Source organism: Fundulus heteroclitus, chromosome 24, assembly GCF_011125445.2.
Source record: "Fundulus heteroclitus isolate FHET01 chromosome 24, MU-UCD_Fhet_4.1, whole genome shotgun sequence".
Taxonomy (NCBI): Eukaryota; Metazoa; Chordata; class Actinopteri; order Cyprinodontiformes; family Fundulidae; genus Fundulus; species Fundulus heteroclitus.
In genome coordinates, this window is record NC_046384.1 from 3,224,394 (window position 1) to 3,242,302 (window position 17,909).

The 17,909-nt window shown below is 42.2% G+C and overlaps 1 protein-coding gene across 1 annotated transcript; it reads right to left on the reverse strand.

The window, feature by feature from the left end:
* Window positions 1–624: 624 nt before the first annotated feature.
* LOC105921674 (NACHT, LRR and PYD domains-containing protein 3) lies at window positions 625–17,107 on the reverse strand. The gene is made up of 13 exons (XM_036128271.1): window positions 16,798–17,107; window positions 14,823–14,921; window positions 14,603–14,722; window positions 14,014–14,092; window positions 11,730–11,985; window positions 9,834–11,607; window positions 9,576–9,749; window positions 6,633–6,806; window positions 6,122–6,295; window positions 3,100–3,264; window positions 2,570–2,616; window positions 1,917–2,422; window positions 625–1,862 (listed from the first exon to the last, which is right to left on the reverse strand). The coding sequence occupies exons 1-13, from the start codon at window positions 16,866–16,868 to the stop codon at window positions 1,854–1,856; spliced, it is 3,648 nt and encodes a 1,215-aa protein (XP_035984164.1). The 5' UTR covers window positions 16,869–17,107; the 3' UTR covers window positions 625–1,853.
* Between the last annotated feature and the right edge of the window lie 802 nt (window positions 17,108–17,909).

Genomic DNA, 17,909 nt, shown 5'->3' on the forward strand with positions numbered 1-17,909 from the left:
TTATCTGATAATGTGGTGTTTGCATTGTAGACTTCTGTAGTTAATAAAAAGACTCTTCAAACCGTAACTATATTTTACCATATTTAATCTAAAAGGCAGAGGAATGTTTACAATAAGAACTATGTTCTCATAACAACACCATGCAACCGGTCCCTTAGAACCTTGTTAGTTACATTAAATACCAGGCATGTGTCCACCCATTCAGGGCGTTCCCAGTGTGATATCAGCGTTCCATTTATCCCATTGGTGGAGAAGATCTGTAATGCAGACGTCCTTGCTGACACATTTCACTATAACAGTGATTCTGTCCAGTCTGAGTATGTCAGACACTTTACCTTCAGAGTCAGTTTATCTGTAATTTCCATGGCAACCAACTTTGCAGTCCAGTCTCTGTAATCTCTTACAAAACAGTTCTTTTTCAAGGGTATTAAGCATCAGCCCTTGTTGAAAGCAGAATGTCAGACATAAGAATGACCTGCTAATTTTATTGAACACTTTTTCAGGCCTTTAAAAAAAACTATGTGTGCATTCACAGCATACAGAAATATGAATAAATCATTGTTGGTGTGTAGCGAAGGTTCAGGAATGTACATTTGAGAGAGTGAAATAAATTTAAATGACCAATCCAATTTGTTTCTTTATTAAAATACAAAATGTATTCATTTATACACGTATTGATTTATAATACCACAAGTCTGCCTGTTAAAAAGCACAAAACAAAGTATTTTTATATGAAATCAGGTATTTATACATTAATATGCCATGTGTCTGTCTATTGAAGACCATACATTTGTGAAATATGCTGTTTAAACAATGTATTTCAGCGTGAAAACATGGTTTTTCATTTGTGACAGCATCTTGTACCATAACCACATCTCTGCCGTTTGTAACAAACCAAACCGTGTGAAAATCGGCAAAAAATTCAAGGAGTTACGTATTTATTTTAGTTGGGCAAACAGCTTCCTCAGTACAAATAAATGCATTGGGGTCGCGTGAGAGACCCATCAAAGATGGCGGCCGCGCTGCAACGTCAGCTCCAATAGTCAGCCACAGTCCATGGGGCGTCTACCTATTTAATGTTTATGGGGGAAGGACCCATAGACAGATTCCGCATTGACTGTCCTGGTGCATACATTACAGCCGCCATCTTGGAGCGGTCGTCCTGAAAACAGTACACAGATACCAGAGGCAGATCCCACAGTCTTCTTGTCGGTAAAGCGACACACAGTCATGTCATGTTGTTGCTTTGCTTTATTTTTAGTAAAGTAAAGTAAACCAAATAAAAAAGGAAACTTTGTAGCGTGTTTTTAACATAGTTTTGTGTTGTTTTTCAGTCATTGAGAGAATCAGTCTTCACTTAAGTCATGTTCACTTTAACCTGACATTCAGGCATCAAACACCGTTTTCTTTTTTTAGTTCTAATTTTTATTCTTAATATGAAAGGATGGAAGCTCATTCTGCTGCCCTCTTCTGCCCTCACTGGGTTCTCATCGACTTATGACTTCGGTCACAACCTGGACAGTCTCTGGTTTATGGATTCTTGCCTTTGCCCTTTGAACTATTCGGCCACCACCGGCCTGTTAAGTGTGCCATTTCCACATCTTTCAATAAACCTTTTAAGTGCATCATCTGAATACTGGCTGAATTATCGGGTTCTGTATTTGTTACATAGCAGTAACGCGCCCATGTTTTCAGTTCTAGATACACATTTATTGACCGGTATTTCTAATGCTCAGTCACAGCTTACCTTTACTCGGCAAAAAGATGAGAAAAAATGTGAAACTAACTCAGATGGTTTATAGCAATCATCGCTTTGATCTTTCTTCAAAAACAACCTGAAATGTTTCTTTCTTTCAACAAAAGAAAGTAAAGAAAGTAAAGTAAAGTCAGTCCCTTTACAACCCTTTTGGTTGTAAAGGGACTGAGGTCTGGATTGAAGACGGAGTGAAATCATTTATACATAAGAACTCGAATCCAACATAAACAGGTTCTGTGAATTTGATCCAGAAGGTCTTGATGTGGCCCAAGGTGCAAGCATCGAAAAAGGACAGCGTTCCCGCAGGACAGTCCAGGTACGCTGCTACTTTGTTAGAAAAAGGGTTGTTGGAGAAAGAGATGAGGCCCATTTTCCCAGTCATGCAAATGATGTGATTAGCATATTCAGAGCATCCCAAACCCCAGTGATCGGATATTGTGTCTCCTTTTCCCTCACTTCCTCTGCAACACACAAACATATTCAGTTCTCCAGTCCACTCAACCTCCCAGTAGCAGCGGCCAGTCAGACCATTACTACAGAGCAGCAGAGACGACTCCTCATTTTCTGCATATGGATCCTGCTGTACATGTGTCACCTTCCTGTTGTCCTCAGACAGTCTGAGGTTTCTGCTCATTGTGCTTGGGTCGACTGTGAGCTCACAGGAATCTGAAGGAGAGAGCAAACGTAATCCAGCTGCAGTTATTGCTCATTTATTGATGATGAGTCCTGAATGAGTGATGGGACAGTTTGAAGATGGTTGAATGTGAGCTGCTTTGTTGCCATGAATCAAATGAAAAAAAAAAACACACTTACACTTCCTCAGACCTGGTGTCAACCATCGGACGCCAGAAGGCTCCACCCTGAACAGAGGAGGGGGGGGGTCAGACCATCAGTTCTGCACTGAGAAGGAAACAGCCCAACACTTGGCCATATTAACTTGCTAACATAGTAACATTGAAGTTTTGTCCTTTGGTTGTAAAGTTTCTCCACATTTTAGAAAAATATTGGAGTTTCTCTGATTTTTCATTCAAATTTAGTAAAAAGTAGATAAGAATTATGCCTATCTGTTCTGAACATTATCTGTTGAAGACAAAAAAACTCCACCAGGAAGCAAAAAACTGTCAATTAATCTGATAAAATAAGAAAAGTGGTTGTTCTGTGGGGAACAAGAACTGTCTGATAAGTAGAGGTTTCCAGCTCCATTATGCATTATCCATATATGTTAGGGCAAGGTTTGTTTTTTGGCAATGAATAAACTGGTGAACACATTTATTAATAATATGAGAACAAAGACCCGAGTTTATATTTCTATGTCATCCGGGGGGTGAGTGCTTTCTCCATACCTAAGCGTCTTTGCCCTCCACATTGGACCGTCAGATAAAAGCTTCACGCCAGTTTCCCCTGGATGGTTGTAGCTCAGGTCCAGCTCCTTCAGATGGGAGGGGTTGGACCTCAGAGCCGAAGCCAGAGAAGCACAGCCTTCCTCTGTTATCAGACAGCCTGACAAGCTGCAGACAGACAACATGTTTGTCACTTTGTGGAGCTGATCGTGGTTTTGGTACATTAGATTCTGTGTTGCATTACATCTGACAGCTTCACATCCTGTTTTATTTTGAAAATATTCAAAAAAAACAACTGCTATTTCAGACGGGTTAAGTTTGCTTTAATTTTCCTGCACAACTGGTTGTAATGATTGAAAGTACCTTTTGTTAATGGCTAATTATGCGCTCCTTGTGTGTAAAAGTAACGTTATCATAGAAAGCATTTTGTGCCTCACAGTAACAGTTTGGTACAGGAGCTGCAGAGTGCAGAAGAGGAAGGATTTAGCACGGGTGGTGAGGACACCACAGGGGATTGTGGGATGCCGTGTACAGAACCTAAACATGTCTATACCGTCTGTACTGCACAAGTCCGGGAAAGGGCCAGACATACTGCCACAGACCCCACCCACTTCCATCAGTGAAACGACTCAGTAACATTACATCAAAAACTAACAGGCTTAAAAACTGCTTCTTTCCCAAAAGCTGGGAGGGCTATCGGCTGCTGTTGGACTTTTTGACTTGAAAATTAGTCCATTAGCGGCTAAGGATCATATGCACACTTAAGCCCCTCAGAGAGAGTTGTTGTTGCCCAAAACAATCAACTGTTTGTTAAAAAGATGAATAAATAAATGTCTGCTTGTTGTGTGTAATGATGTGCAAACATTTCATTGTGGTAACGCATGGTGATGATAGAGATTCTTGACTTATGAAAATAAACGTTGGAAGGGGCTTTACATATAGGCAATAAAACCAACATAAACACAGTAATAATAAGAGAATCACAAAAGGCATCCAAACAAATGTATAAGAGAAAGAAAAACAAAACTGTTGTTTAATTAAATGTGAAAAAAATATTTGATGCAGAGGCAGGTTTACCAGAGGGATTTAAAGCAGAGTCATGGGTTTCAGGAGAAGATGGTTGACATAAACTGAGCCCCAGCAAAACCAAAGCATAATCCTCTTGTGTTCTTAATCTGGATCATGGTGTGGTAAAAACAAAATGTCACACAGATATCTGTGTGAGCTGTTACCCTTTATGGACAGCTCTGGCTTGGCTTGATGTAGGAGTGTTGCCATTTAGTGGCCTTCATTCTACAAGTACTTCCAAATTTATAGTTTTATGCCCGCTTTGGGTTCTTTGATGACATGAAATCAATGTCGGAGTTAAGTAAAACATTGTGTATGTTCTCTTTTGTTTTTATGACGTTGAATGGCCAGGGATACGTGGGAAATGCCGGCATTGCTTATGACATGCAGTGAGGTGAAAAAGTCTTTGCCTCCTTCCTGATTCCTTTGAGTGTTTCTGAACATCGAACAAATTTAAATATTAGTCAAAGAACATGAGTAAACCCAAAATGCGGTTTATAAACTGAGTTTTTTTTTGAGGAGGAAAACCTCCAGACCTACATGCCCCTGTGTGAATACGTGATTCCCCCGTAAAGCCAAGAACTGGTTGGGCCGCACTTAGCAGCAGAAACTGAAGTCAAGCATTTGCGACAACTTGCAGTGGGACTTTTCCAGCACAGCGGGGGAACGATGTCCCACTCATCTTTGCAGAATCGTTGCTATTCAGCCACATGGGAGCGTTTTCCACCACAAACGGCCATTTTAAGCTTCCGTCACAGCATCTCCATAGGATTCAGGTCAGGACTTTGACTAGGCCACTTGTTCTTTTTTTCTTCAGCCATTCAGAGGTGTACTTGCAGGTGTGTTTTGGACCATTATCCTCCTGCAGAACCTATGTGGGTTTCCGCTAGAGGTCATGAACAGAACATGAACATTTTTTTGGTAGATTACAGAATTCATTGGTCCGTTTATCACAGCAAGTCTTCCAGGTCCAGGACTAACACACCACCAATGCCATGTTTTACTGTTGGCATTATGTTCTTCTCCTGAAACGGCATGGTACTTTTACACCTGATGTAGCAGGACACACCTGTTATGAGTAGTGAAACATTTTTTCTATGAATATTTCCAGAATATTTTCCTAAAACTCACAAAGATGTGTTCTGGGAAAATTAGGACGAGCCTTAGTGTTGTTATTGCTCAGCAGGGGTTTTCATCTTGGACCTCCGCCATGTAGGCATTCTTTTGGCCCTGTGTCTTTAAGACACTGGAGGCTTGACCTCTGACCTTAACTGTGGCCAGCAGGGCTTTGGATGTTGTTGTTGGGTGTTTTGTGCCCTCTTGAATGAGCCGTCGGCCGGCTCCCGGTAAGGTCTTCGCCGTTCCGTGTTTTCGTCATTTGTGGATAACAACTCTCGCTGTGGGTCCCTGGAGTTTCAAACTCCGGAAGGGGACAAACACTTTTTCACACCACTATTTATTGTTTTTTAAATTTGCACCTATATCTCTTCATGAGGGGAAATGTTTCCTCCAAAAAAAACTTACAAGATTTGTCAAACAATGTCCAATTTAAAAGGTTTATAAACAATAATCCATGTTAATAATGTCCTCTTGCACGATTTCCTTACTGTTTTACTCATTATGTATTTTGCTTTACCTACACGTTACAAGTTGATACAAATATTAAATACATGTTCCGCAGACACACATCTTCCAAACATGTGACTATGGTAAAGTAAGGCGTGTTGGTAAGCACTGGTTATTTTCTCCTTTTGATCCAACCAAGCCATGACTCTAAACAAGACACCACAACCACTCAAAATCAGTCGCTTTCCTGACTTCTCAAACTAATCCGCAGCAAAACTACGATTCATCAGCTGGTTTGTAGATCATGTGATCAGAGAAAGCACTAAAACAGGCTGTCTGGTTAATCCAACGTCAAACAGCGCTAAAGGACTTTAGCTACATTTAAACTGACCCGAGAGACTCCAGCTTGCAGCAGGGACTTTGCAGTCCCTCACACAGGAGAGTCACCCCAGAATCGTTCAGATCATTGTTGCTCAGGTCCAGCGCCGTCAAACGCGAAGACGGAGAGGTGAGAACGGAGCAGAGGGCTTGGCAGCTTCCTCCTGACAGACAGCAGAGACCTAGTCTGAAAAAGAGAAAGAATCAAACCGTGAACCAGTTTGTTCTTTTCTGGTGAACACATTCCAAACAGCTGGTAATTTTTCATATGCACAAGAAGTGCTATGATTTTTCAATCCGCTTTGAAAAAACCTTTATTCATGCAGGTAATCATCAGTTGAAAGAGAGCCCTGTTAGCACTAGTTGAAAGAAATTTATAGACATTTTAATACGCAAGTATTTTTAAGATGGTAAATCATCTATCACAGACTGTAGGGTAAATAACTACAGCTGATTTACTCAGATTGACTCACAGCCATGAATCTTCAGTCATTTGTTCTCAGAAAGTTTTAGCATGAGGGTACCTCAGAGCCTCCAGAGAACAGCAAGGACTCTCCAGGCCAACACACAGCAGCTCCACTCCTGAATCCTGCAGGTTGTTGTTGCTCAGGTCCAGCGTTGTCAGCCCGCAGGACCGACAGCCGAGAAGTGCCGACAAGCTCTCGCAGCTTTCTTCAGACAAGCTGCAGAAACTCAGCCTGAGGAGACGGTGGGACAACAAGAAAGATCATGCTAAAGCCCTGGTAGGTGCAAGACCTGGCAAGCCTTCCCTCTAATTTCTCTCTCGATGTAGACCTCCATAAAAACGAGCAGAAATATCCTGCATAAATACATTGTGCCTGTGCAGATTCTCTGTTATCTGGGTCATGGCAGCAGGAAACAGGCTTAAATATGAAGCGATTGAGCAAAAGTCCAGTTGCCACCGTTTTAAGCCTGTTTGTTGCCATAAATCCACTTGCTTGGGTATAGTTTGGGTGTTTGGGTATAGTTTGGGTATAGTTTGGATGTTTGGGTATAGTTTGGGTGTTTGGGTATAGTTTGGGTATAGTTTGGGTGTTTGGGTATAGTTTGGGTATAGTTTGGGTATAGTTTGGGTATAGTTTGGGTAGTTTGGGTGTTTGGGTATAGTTTGGGTATAGTTTGGGTGTTTGGGTATAGTTAGGGTGTTTGGGTATAGTTAGGGTGTTTGGGTATGGTTTGGGTGTTTGGGTATAGTTAGGGTGTTTGGGTATAGTTTGGGTGTTTGGGTATGGTTTGGGTGTTTGGGTATAGTTTGGGTATGGTTTGGGTGTTTGGGTATAGTTTGGGTATAGTTTGGGTGTGTGGGTATAGTTTGGGTAAAGTTTGGGTATAGTTTGGGTATAGTTTGGGTGTTTGGGTATGGTTTGGGTGTGGTTTATTGGTTTGGGTGGTAGCTCAAAATATGGGTCAGCGTGTCAACCCGCATTTAAGGAAAACACTATCACTTGTGGCGCTGTAGATCCATACAGGTGGGATATTTTTACCGCTCTCTTGGCCATAGCCTACTGGTTGAACTCTACCATATTCCCACTGACCATAATCTGTCCAGTTTACCTGTTCTCAAAGACAGCCGTTCAGGATTTTGGATTGCTGATCATCTTCAATTTTCATTTAATAAGTGGGAACACCCCTAACTTATCTCCCAGTCTGGACATCCTCCTGTAAGTGCATTTCAGATTCACCAGCCATCTAGTTAGTCATAACCCATCTGCTTTCAAGTCGAACACTGGCTTTTTCTCACTTTGCTGCTTTGTGCATTTTCTTTGTGGACCTTCCAACTTAGTGATCAAGCCCGGTGAGTACAAAATGTTTTTTTTTTTTTTTTTTTTTTTTGGTTGGACACCACTTATGGCATCATTGCAGATGTTCCTTTAACGTATCCTATCTAGCAGTGAAGAAATAAGAATTGTTGATTTTACTTTTACAAGTGGAGCCTTGCTGCTTTCACCATAGTGCTCCCCATTATTTATTGATGCAAGACGCTTTATTAGAATATATTCCGGGACTATTTCATGTTCAATGGACACTGAAACAGTAAGGTAAAAGAGGGGGGGAAAGGAGAGAAACAGATGAAACAAAATGCTAAACATGGAGAAACGGTGAAAGAGAAAGGAGGAAAAGAATAGAGCGATATAACATCTTCAGAGTCTGCTTCTTCACCTGCAAAGAGAGATATAAAAAGAACAGCAGAACAAGCCGATAAAGTGTTACAGGTACAAAGAACCAACGCCTAAATAACGCATAACCTTGGTCATAATCTGGATAATACAAATGTTCATTTTTATGCAGATGATGCAGTAATTTATTGCTGTGCATCCTCTCTTGAGCTGGCCTTGAAACACTTGCAGTTGGTTTTTAATGTCTTTCAGGATAACTTACTCAAGCTGAGGCTTGTTCTGAATGTTTCTAAGACAAAGGTCAAGATTTTTAGCAAATCTAAGGTTAGGTCGAGTACGATTCCAAATGTGGTTGCTTTGGAGGGAAAGAGTCCGTTCCTATAAAGACCTGGGTATCTTAATTGATGACTCCCTCATGCACATGTGCTCCAACTATTGGAAAAGTTGAGTCAAAGAGTTTTTTAAATCGCAATGAAGAGTGTTTTTCTTTTAATGTAAAAAAGCGACTTGTTGCTGCCACCATTTTGTCTGTGTCGCATTATGGTGGAGTTTTTATATGTGTGCGTCTGCCTGCCCAGCGTCTTCACACGATTGACACCGTTTATCATTCTGCCCAAAGATTTCTAACAAACTGCTACAATCTGACCCATCACTGTGAGTTATATTCTCAGGTTGGTTGGTCTTCTTTGACTACCTGCAGCTCCATCATTGGTACACTTTTATATCTAAGGCCATTCTAGGTCTTCTTCCAATCTATTTGTGTAAAATCGTAACACAAAAGAGCACCAAGCGATATTCTTTGCGTTCCGTCCCAAATGTTCGCACCAAACTTGGAAAAAAGGCGTTTGCCTGCCTGGCCCCCACAACATGGAGCACTCTACATTAAACGGTCATGGGCTAAAACATATTTCTGAGTTTTCCTTTTAAATGTTACCCATGCAACTACTGGATACTTTACAGTCCTCTGGACTGAAAATGTCACTGTTTGAGCTTTCTCACAGACTGTTTCACTAATCAACTGTTTACGTTATCACACATGAGTGGTTGAAGCACATTTTGTTTCTTTTGATGCAGTTCTTTTTTATTTTGAGAAGGAAACGAATGGCGCTCTCTACATAAACTTGCCGAGCAGTTTGTTTTTTTCATTTGGGGGTTTGATTATGAAGGATAGTCAAGGTGGGATGCAGAATTTGTATTTTGGGTTCTAGCAACTGGTCATTTTACATCATCACTCTGTGGGACAAAAGAATAAGATTTAAAAAGTATACACTTCCTAATTAGAATTAGAAGACACAGAACAGTCCCACATGCTTAGAGAGCTGAACTTACCTGAGAATTTCCAGTTTACCATTTAGACTTTCCACTCCAGCAAGTAGCAGCTTCATCCCTGAGTCCCCCAGGCTGTTGTTGCTTAAGTCTAGCTCCCTTATACTACAGGACGACGAGCTAAGAATGGAGCGCAAGGCCTTGCATGTTCTCCCAGAGAGATCACAACCTTCCAGTCTGCAAAACACCCACATGTCCGCAATCACTGGACAGGTAATAAGACACGGAGGTACGTACGGGTCGGTTTGTGGCTGTACTTACAAAGCTGTGATGGAGAGGCTGACCACTGGCAGCAGCATCAGAAGAACCTCCTCTGAGTCCCCGTAGCGCTTCAGGTCAAACACATCAAAGTTACTTTCCGAGGACAGGATGATGGAGACCAGATCTGACCAGTCAGTAGGAGACAGATGCGGTGTTCTGAGGTTTCCTGAGGTGAGGTGGTGTTGGATCTCCTCCACTACTGAACTGTGTCTCATTTCATTCAGACAGTGGAACAGACAAAGCATTTTGTCCAAAGACCAGTTGTTTTCTGCATATTTCTTTATACACTGGACCGTCTGCTGATAATTCTGGGAGTCCTCCGCGGTCCGTTCAAGCAGACCTTCAAGGAGGGACTGGTTGCTTTGGAGAGAAAGACCCAGGAGGAAGCGGACAAAGAGGTCCAAGTGTCCGTTAGGACTTTGCAAGGCTTCTTCCAGAGCACTCTGGTACAGAACATTTAGGTCAGGTACTTTAACTACCTTATGGTCCATCAGGTTGACACCTGTGTTGATGAAGGTCAGACGGACATGGAGAGTAGCCAGGAACTCCTGAACGCTCAGATGGACGAAGCAGAACACCTTGTTCTGGTACAGCCCTCTCTCCTCTCTAAAGATCTGTGTGAACACTCCTGAGTACACTGAGGCTGCTCTGATATCCATGCCACACTCTGTCAGGTCTGATTCATAGAAGATCAGGTTTCCTTTCTGCAGCTGATCAAAAGCCAGTTTTCCCAGAGACTCAATCATCTTCCTGCTCTCTTTACTCCAGTGCAGATCTGTTTCAGCTCCTCCATCATACTTGACCTTCTTCACTTTGGTCTGAACCACCAGGAAGTGGATGTACATCTCAGTTAGGGTCTTGGGCAACCCTCTACACTTTCTGTTTTTCACTATATCCTCAAAAACCGTAGCAGTGATCCAGCAGAAGACTGGGATGTGGCACATGATGTGGAGGCTTCTTGATGTCTTCATGTGGGAGATGATCCTCCTGGCCTGCTCCTCATCTCTGAATCTCCTCCTGAAGTACTCCTCCTTCTGTGGGTCAGTGAACCCTCTGACCTCTGTCACCATGCCAACACACCAAGGAGGGATCTGATTGGCTGCTGCAGGTCGTGTGGTTATCCAGAGGCGAGCAGAGGGAAGCAGGTTCCCCCTGATGAGGTTTGTCAGCAGAACATCCACCGAGGTGGACTTTTGAGGGTCGGTTAAAATTTTTGTTTTGTGGAAGTCCAGAGGAAGTCGACTCTCATCCAGACCATCAAAGATAAACAGAACCTGGAAGTGTTCAAAGCTGCAGATTTCTTTGGTTTCAGTAAAGAAGTGATGAACAAGGTCCACCAAGCTGAACTTTTTCTCTTTCATCACATTCAGCTCTCTGAAGGTGAATGGAAATATGAAGTGGATGTTCTGGTGGGCTTTGTCTTCAGCCCAGTCCAGAGTGAACTTCTGGGTTAAGACTGTTTTCCCAATGCCAGCCACTCCCTTTGTCATCACTGTTCTAATTGGTTGATCTCTTCCAGGTGGGACTTTAAAGATGTCTTCTTGTCTGATGGTTGTTTCTGGTCTGTGTGGTTTTGTGTGGTATGCTCTTTCAATCCGTCTGACCTCATGTTCATCATTGACCTCTCCAGTCCCTCCCTCTGTGATGTAGAGCTCTGTGTAGATCTGATTCAGGAGGGTTGGACTTCCTGCTTTGGCAATGCCCTCAAACACACGCTGGAACCTCCTCTTCAGGTGAAGTTTAAACCGGTGCTGGTGAGCTCCACCATAAGTCTCTAAATCAATGATAAACACAATGTCTGTTTAACGTAACAGTTAAAATCCCGCCTTGTCTCGTTAGCTGACACAGATCTAAACGTGTGATTTTTATAGAATGTTTTTAGAGGACCGATCTTACTGCTCTGCAGGAGATCAGCCAGCTCCGCCTGCTTCATATTTCTCAGGAAGTTCTGGGTGAGCTTCAGAAAAGCTTCTCTGCTGCTCTTCTTCCTCTCCTTCTCATCATCATCATCATCATCATCATCATCATCATCATCATCCACTCCCAAACCCTCCATCGGACTCTTTAGGTGTTCCGCAGAACCGGGAGAAAGAACCTGCTGGATCATTTTCAGCTCGTTTGTCACATAAGAGACTATCTGGATTTCCAGCATCTGGAATAGAAAGAATTTGAAGATCTTAAGCAACTATTATATCCCATTAAGAGTTTAAACACTATGCTCCTTCACTAACTTGAGACAGACCCCCAAAAACCTTCTTTGAGTTGAGAAATTAATGAGGGTCAGGGTTAAGTCGTTCACCCATTATGCTAAATAGGTAACCATAGGGTTGGACGATAATTCAATAACAATATATGGGTAAAGGGTAAATAAAAAGTTCAATGGAATAAAAGTTTTCCTTCTTATGCATTCTAGCCATGTAGGTTAATATTAGTCATTACATCCTCCCAGCCAATCACAACCCAGACCCAGGAACCAAGCTCCGCCCCCTTCAAAGACTTCAGAGAGCACGCTGTTCTTTTTTCTTTTTTAAAGTTTGGTAAAAAGTTGGTTAAATAAAGGGTTGAGTTTCATTTCAGTGTTTGCGCGTTCTTTATCTTAAAATAGGTCACTAAGCAACAGCATAAAATGTCCAGGGCTGCACTTTGGATCTATGTTTTGAATTTGTGGTAAAGACTGATTGGTCATAACGGCAAATAGTAAAACTGCAACCAAGATGACATAAGAGCTGAAGTTTTCACAACTTTCAGTTGAAAGTTGAATGAAACAAGAAATTTTACAAAACCTGTTAAAGATTTATAAAAATACAAGAAATTTTACTAAACCAAGGCAGCAGTTGCAGCTGAAATACTGCAAAAGCACAAATTTGTGCTGAAAAGTAATTTTTCGGACTATAAGACGCACTTAAAAATCCTTAAATTTTCTAAAATAAATTATGCTGCACCATATCTATGATTACCGTTGTGTTTACTGACAGATTTTATGTGGTACATAGTGCTCATAAATCTGTTAAAATGTGTAAGTACGCTCCCTGCAGCAATCAAAAGCGAGCAGATGGCGTCACTTAAGCGAAATTTCTAGATGACCATTTAGGCTGCTGACATTATCACACACTGGCCCTCAGAAAACACTTTCTCGCCTCTTTTTTAATGTGAATTTTTCCAGTTTTTATTCATGATTATTCAATATTTTTCCTATAATCTATTTATCCTCAATAAAATCACATCACTAGAGTCGCGCCTTTGACCCGCCGGGGCGCTAAAACCAACGAGTTTCCCTCTATGGGGATTTATAAAGTTCATGTTATCTACATTTTAATAATCGTATGATTGTTATACAAGTTTATTTTCTCATTCCGCCACTGTTCAGGTGGTGGATCAGCCAATCAGCTCTCTCTGTTTCCACCGTCTTCCTGCTTCAGACACTCTTAGGCTCGCTGAAAGTCCTTCTCACCACTCCTAACATTTTGTCACTTTAGCACCTCTCTGAGGGCCTGAGTTGTTTTTTTGAATAACTTTTATTTTACCGAGGTAAAATTCTCAGACACAGCTTCTTTGTGCTAATTTGGAGGCAGATGGACTGTCGTTGTTCGCCTAGCTCAGGACTTTGATGGTGAAGAGGGGCCAGAGCTGAAGGACATTCAGAGTGAGCCATGACTATTCGCTACGGAGCAGGAAGGACGGTCGGTGTATGGCGAGGCAGTAATTCAGTCCCTACCCCAGCTTCAGTAACGCCTGTTTTGTACGGCGCTAGAACAGTGACAGCTTGCAATGACACCGAAAAATTTGTCATTGAAAAATTAGACACTGAAAAGTCAAACATTTCTAAAAAGTGAGAACTTATGATGATAGTCTCATTTTATGCTGCAGCCTTTTTCATTGTCACTGCAGAGCTCCTGCAGCTATGCCGTCAACACAAGCTGGCGCAGTTTTAGCGGCGTAGTTTTCTGCGTGTGAGCGAGCTGGACTCATTCAGCTGGATTGGCTCTGGTCTACAACACCAAAGGCTGGTCTGTGAGCCACAGCTGTGGGTCCTCAGCATGAAAAGACCTTTGAACTCAGGGTTTGGTCACGGTTTCCTGCTTTAGAATGGAGGATTTTTGTCAACAATTGTTTGGTTTCTTTCGCGCCCGTAACCCAAGCAGCTCCTGTTTGACGCCGACGTCGCCGTAAATGTTCAGACCTTAAATATGGAGTCCAGCTGTTTTGGATGCTGTGGGTCTGCCGGGCCCTGCGGAGCCTCCAAGGTCCTTGGGTCGGTTCTGTGAAGGCATGAGGAAACAAGCTGAACACACGATGGCAGTACGTTGCTGTTTTGTGCTGAAAGTGTGAGCTAGTAGCACGTTTATCCCGCTGAGAATGTTAGCTGGCTCGAATGAATGAAAATCTTTTCGTAGCTTAGAAATCACCTGAAAAAGTCAGTGAAACATCACTCTTGTAGTGTGTGAAACCACGTTATGACGTTTCTAAAGCCACAGTGTGACTCCCTCCATTTTGTTGGTGTTGGAAACCAAGTGGCCCTAAGAACCTTTGAGCAAAGCTTAAGAGAGCGCCTGAATATCTGGGTTCTGACCTGAGGCTGATGTCTCAGCGCCTGGCTTTGTGTATAGTCTTATGATTCCTTAGACTAAATTAACCCGAATCAACTAAAGACGGGCAGACAAGTCTTCTAGTTCTTTACTGGAGTTATTTTTAGCAATATGGTGAGATTATTGTCTCTAATATGAAGGTAACAGACGTATCTGACGCTCGCTGAAGCCGCCCTGTTTTACCGCTTTGCAGCAGCAGGTTGGGTCTCATCAGAGTTGACTCCGACTTCCTCAGAGAAGTGACTTTGGAGGGAGAGACCCCCGGCGTCAGACTGGGGAGAATCTGCTCTCTGCTGTCGGATCCTGATAGAAAAACAAAAGACAACACAAGCAGCGTTTCCAGTAAAACCTGCAGGGTTTAAAAAAAAACGAACAGTTTCCCCACAGCGAACTTTAAACGCACTCAGATTTCCAGACGCTTTGTCCTCTGAAGTTGACGAGCGGGTTTTCCTTGGACCAGTCGCTCCTGAAGGACACACAGCTGGGTCCGGCTTCAGTAGATCTGTTGACATAGACCCATCGAGGCGAATATTATGATTTGTTGAACATGACAATAACACAAATGATCCATCGTCTTCCTCTTATCCGGGGTCGGGTTGTGGGGGTTGCAGCTTCAGTAGGGAGGCCCAGACGTCCCTCTCCCCGGCCACTTGGGCCAGCTCCTCAGGAGGAATCCCAAGGCGTTCCCAGCAGAGAGACATAGTCCCTCCAGCGTGTCCTGGGTCTTCCCCTGGGCCTCCTCCCGGTGGGACGTGCCCGGAACACCTCACCAGGGAGGCGTCCAGGAGGCATCCTGACCAGATGCCCGAGCCACCTCAACTGGCTCCTCTCGACGTGGAGGAGCAGCGGCTCTACTCTGAGTCCTCCCCGGATGACTGAGCTCCTCACCCTATCTCTAAGGGAGAGCCCAGACACACTACGGAGAAAACTCATTTTGGCCGCTTGTATCTGGGATCTCGTTCTTTCGGTCACGACCCAAAGCTCGTGACCATAGATGAGGGTAGGAACGTAGATCGACCGGTAAATCGAGAGCTTCGCCTTTTGGCGCGGAGAACGCTCTGCAACTTTTTCGACACAAATCCTATTCTCCAGATTTCAGGATTGTTGTCGCCTTCATGTCTGTCTACTTCTGAAGTCGATGCAAAGGCTGGCAGACCTTCCACCGAGCAAACAGGTTCTCTCTGGCCTGGTTAATTTTTTTAGGGAAGAATTATACTGATGGAAACTACAGATAAAGCTGAGCATGCATGTTTTCCATAGAGCGTTGCAGCATGTTTGCTGCAGCAGGCCATGTTGGTGAAACAATCACCCTGTCCTGTTAGCCGGAGGTCAGTCTGAGTCTTTTCATTTAAGCTGCAAGCACACAGCCAGCATTTTATACCTTCTGGTGCCTTTAAACATCCGGCCCGCCGAACAATTTAGTCCAGCCCGTTGGCTAAATGCATTATCATTATTCAACAATGATTTTTTTCCAGTCTCCTGTCTGGCAATGTGGCAATAAGAATTGTTGTCTTAATGCCAAAAAGAGCTCATCAGATTTGACTTTCACAAGTGGAGCAGTACTGCTTTTGCCATAGTGCTCCGCTTGATTTATGAATGTGAATAGTTTTATTATGATTCATGCGGGGAATATCTCAAATGATATGGACACTACAATGGGAAAGTAGGAGAGGAAAGGAAGAACAAGAAGAAAAAGAAAAGGTGAAAGAAAGAGGAGATAAAAGGAAGAGTGATAAAAGAATTATTGAAAAAAATATGTACATCGTTTAATTGAAAATCTGCAGTTCCTATATTGTCCACAAGGGGCGCTGTGTTTTAATGAGCAGATAGTAGCACTGAGCTTCAGATGTGGAAAATTGATCTTAAATAATTTCTTAATTTTTATCTGTTTGATGTATTTTGTCATGCAGGACAGTGTTTTTAAGTTCCAAAAAATGTGAATAAATGTTTTTCAACATTGTACAATCACTGTGATCAGTTCTTATGCATAATGCACTTAAGTAAATGTTTAACTAAGTAAAAGTATTGTTCAAATTGCACATACTTTTTCATAAAAACGCTGAGGTTATTCATGATATATTGTGTAAAAGTGAAATTCATTTCATATAAAAATCAACAACAAGTCCACATTTATTAGTTCTGTTTAATCTAGCAATGAGTTAACTCGTGTGGCCCTCTGGAGATCAGATTAAGCTGTAAACCAAAATGAGTTTGACATCCCTGGTCTAAGTTATTCATGCACACCCCATCGTGGACACGGGTCCCAGTCAGAGGACGTTTTCTCTGCCGCTGACCGCTCTGGGCTTTGATAAAACACACAGGGCAGGTTAGAGCGTGAACACAGGTGAGTCCTGGACAGGTGGAGGTGGCGATCTCACCTCTGGGCCTCCAGTTCTCCACCCAGACCTCCTCTGGAGGCGGGGACTCCGTCCTCTCCGTCCTGGTCCATGCTGCTCACAGACCCACCGTCATCTGAGGAGGAAACTGACAAAAGTCACTATTACTGACGTTTAACCCCACCCAGGACGCACCTTCATCATTAACTTCCTGCTTTTTAAGAATGTCACTGACTCCTCATCCTCTTTTAGAGAATATTTAACAGATGCAGGACATTACAGACTGCAGCGGGGCAGAGAGCCAAAGTGGGATTTAGTCAAAGTTGTGGAACTAAAAATAAGCAAAGTTTTCTAAAATGTAGTGTTTCTGTTGTTAATTTGAGTAGGTAAATAGGATAATCTGCCAATAGAATAAGATTTTTGCACTTAAAATAGGAACAATTCATCTCCATCTTATTTAAAGTGCAGGATGTCTAATTATCTTATTTTAGGGGCAAAGATAGTCATTCCATTGGCAGATAATATAATTTACCTGCTCAGATCAAGGACAAAAACCCAAATTTTAAGAACATTTTATTTATTTTTAGGTCGTTTTTTGCAGTGCATCCTCATTAGAAGTGAAATAACCAATGAGGGGGGAAACTTTTCTAGATTTAGTCACCACACTGCAAAGAGGGAACTAAAAGTAAGTAAAATTGTCTTGAAATGTGTGTATTTTTCCTTGATTTGAGCAGCTAAATAAGACTATTTGCCAACGGAATGAGTATTTTACCCCTAAGTTCCTTTAAATCGAGATTAAAAACATATTTGTGTAAAATTGCCTTTGAATGTTCAAGTCAAACTGTTTTTTAAATGTTCTTTTATGTTTCTACATTCTATCCCTACTTGCTTTTATTCCTATATTTTAATCATGTAAAGCACTTTGCATTGCCTCTGTACTGAATTGTGCTATATAAATAAATTTGCCTTGCCTTGCCTTGCCTTGCCTTGCCTTGCCTTGCCTAAGACAAGATTAATAGCTATCCTGTATTTGAAATAAGATGATGGAGATTAATTGTTATTATTTTAAGTGCAAAAATCTTGTTCCATTGGCAAATTGTCTTATTTAGCTGCTCAAATCAAGGAAAAATACATCAATTTCAAGAACTCTTACT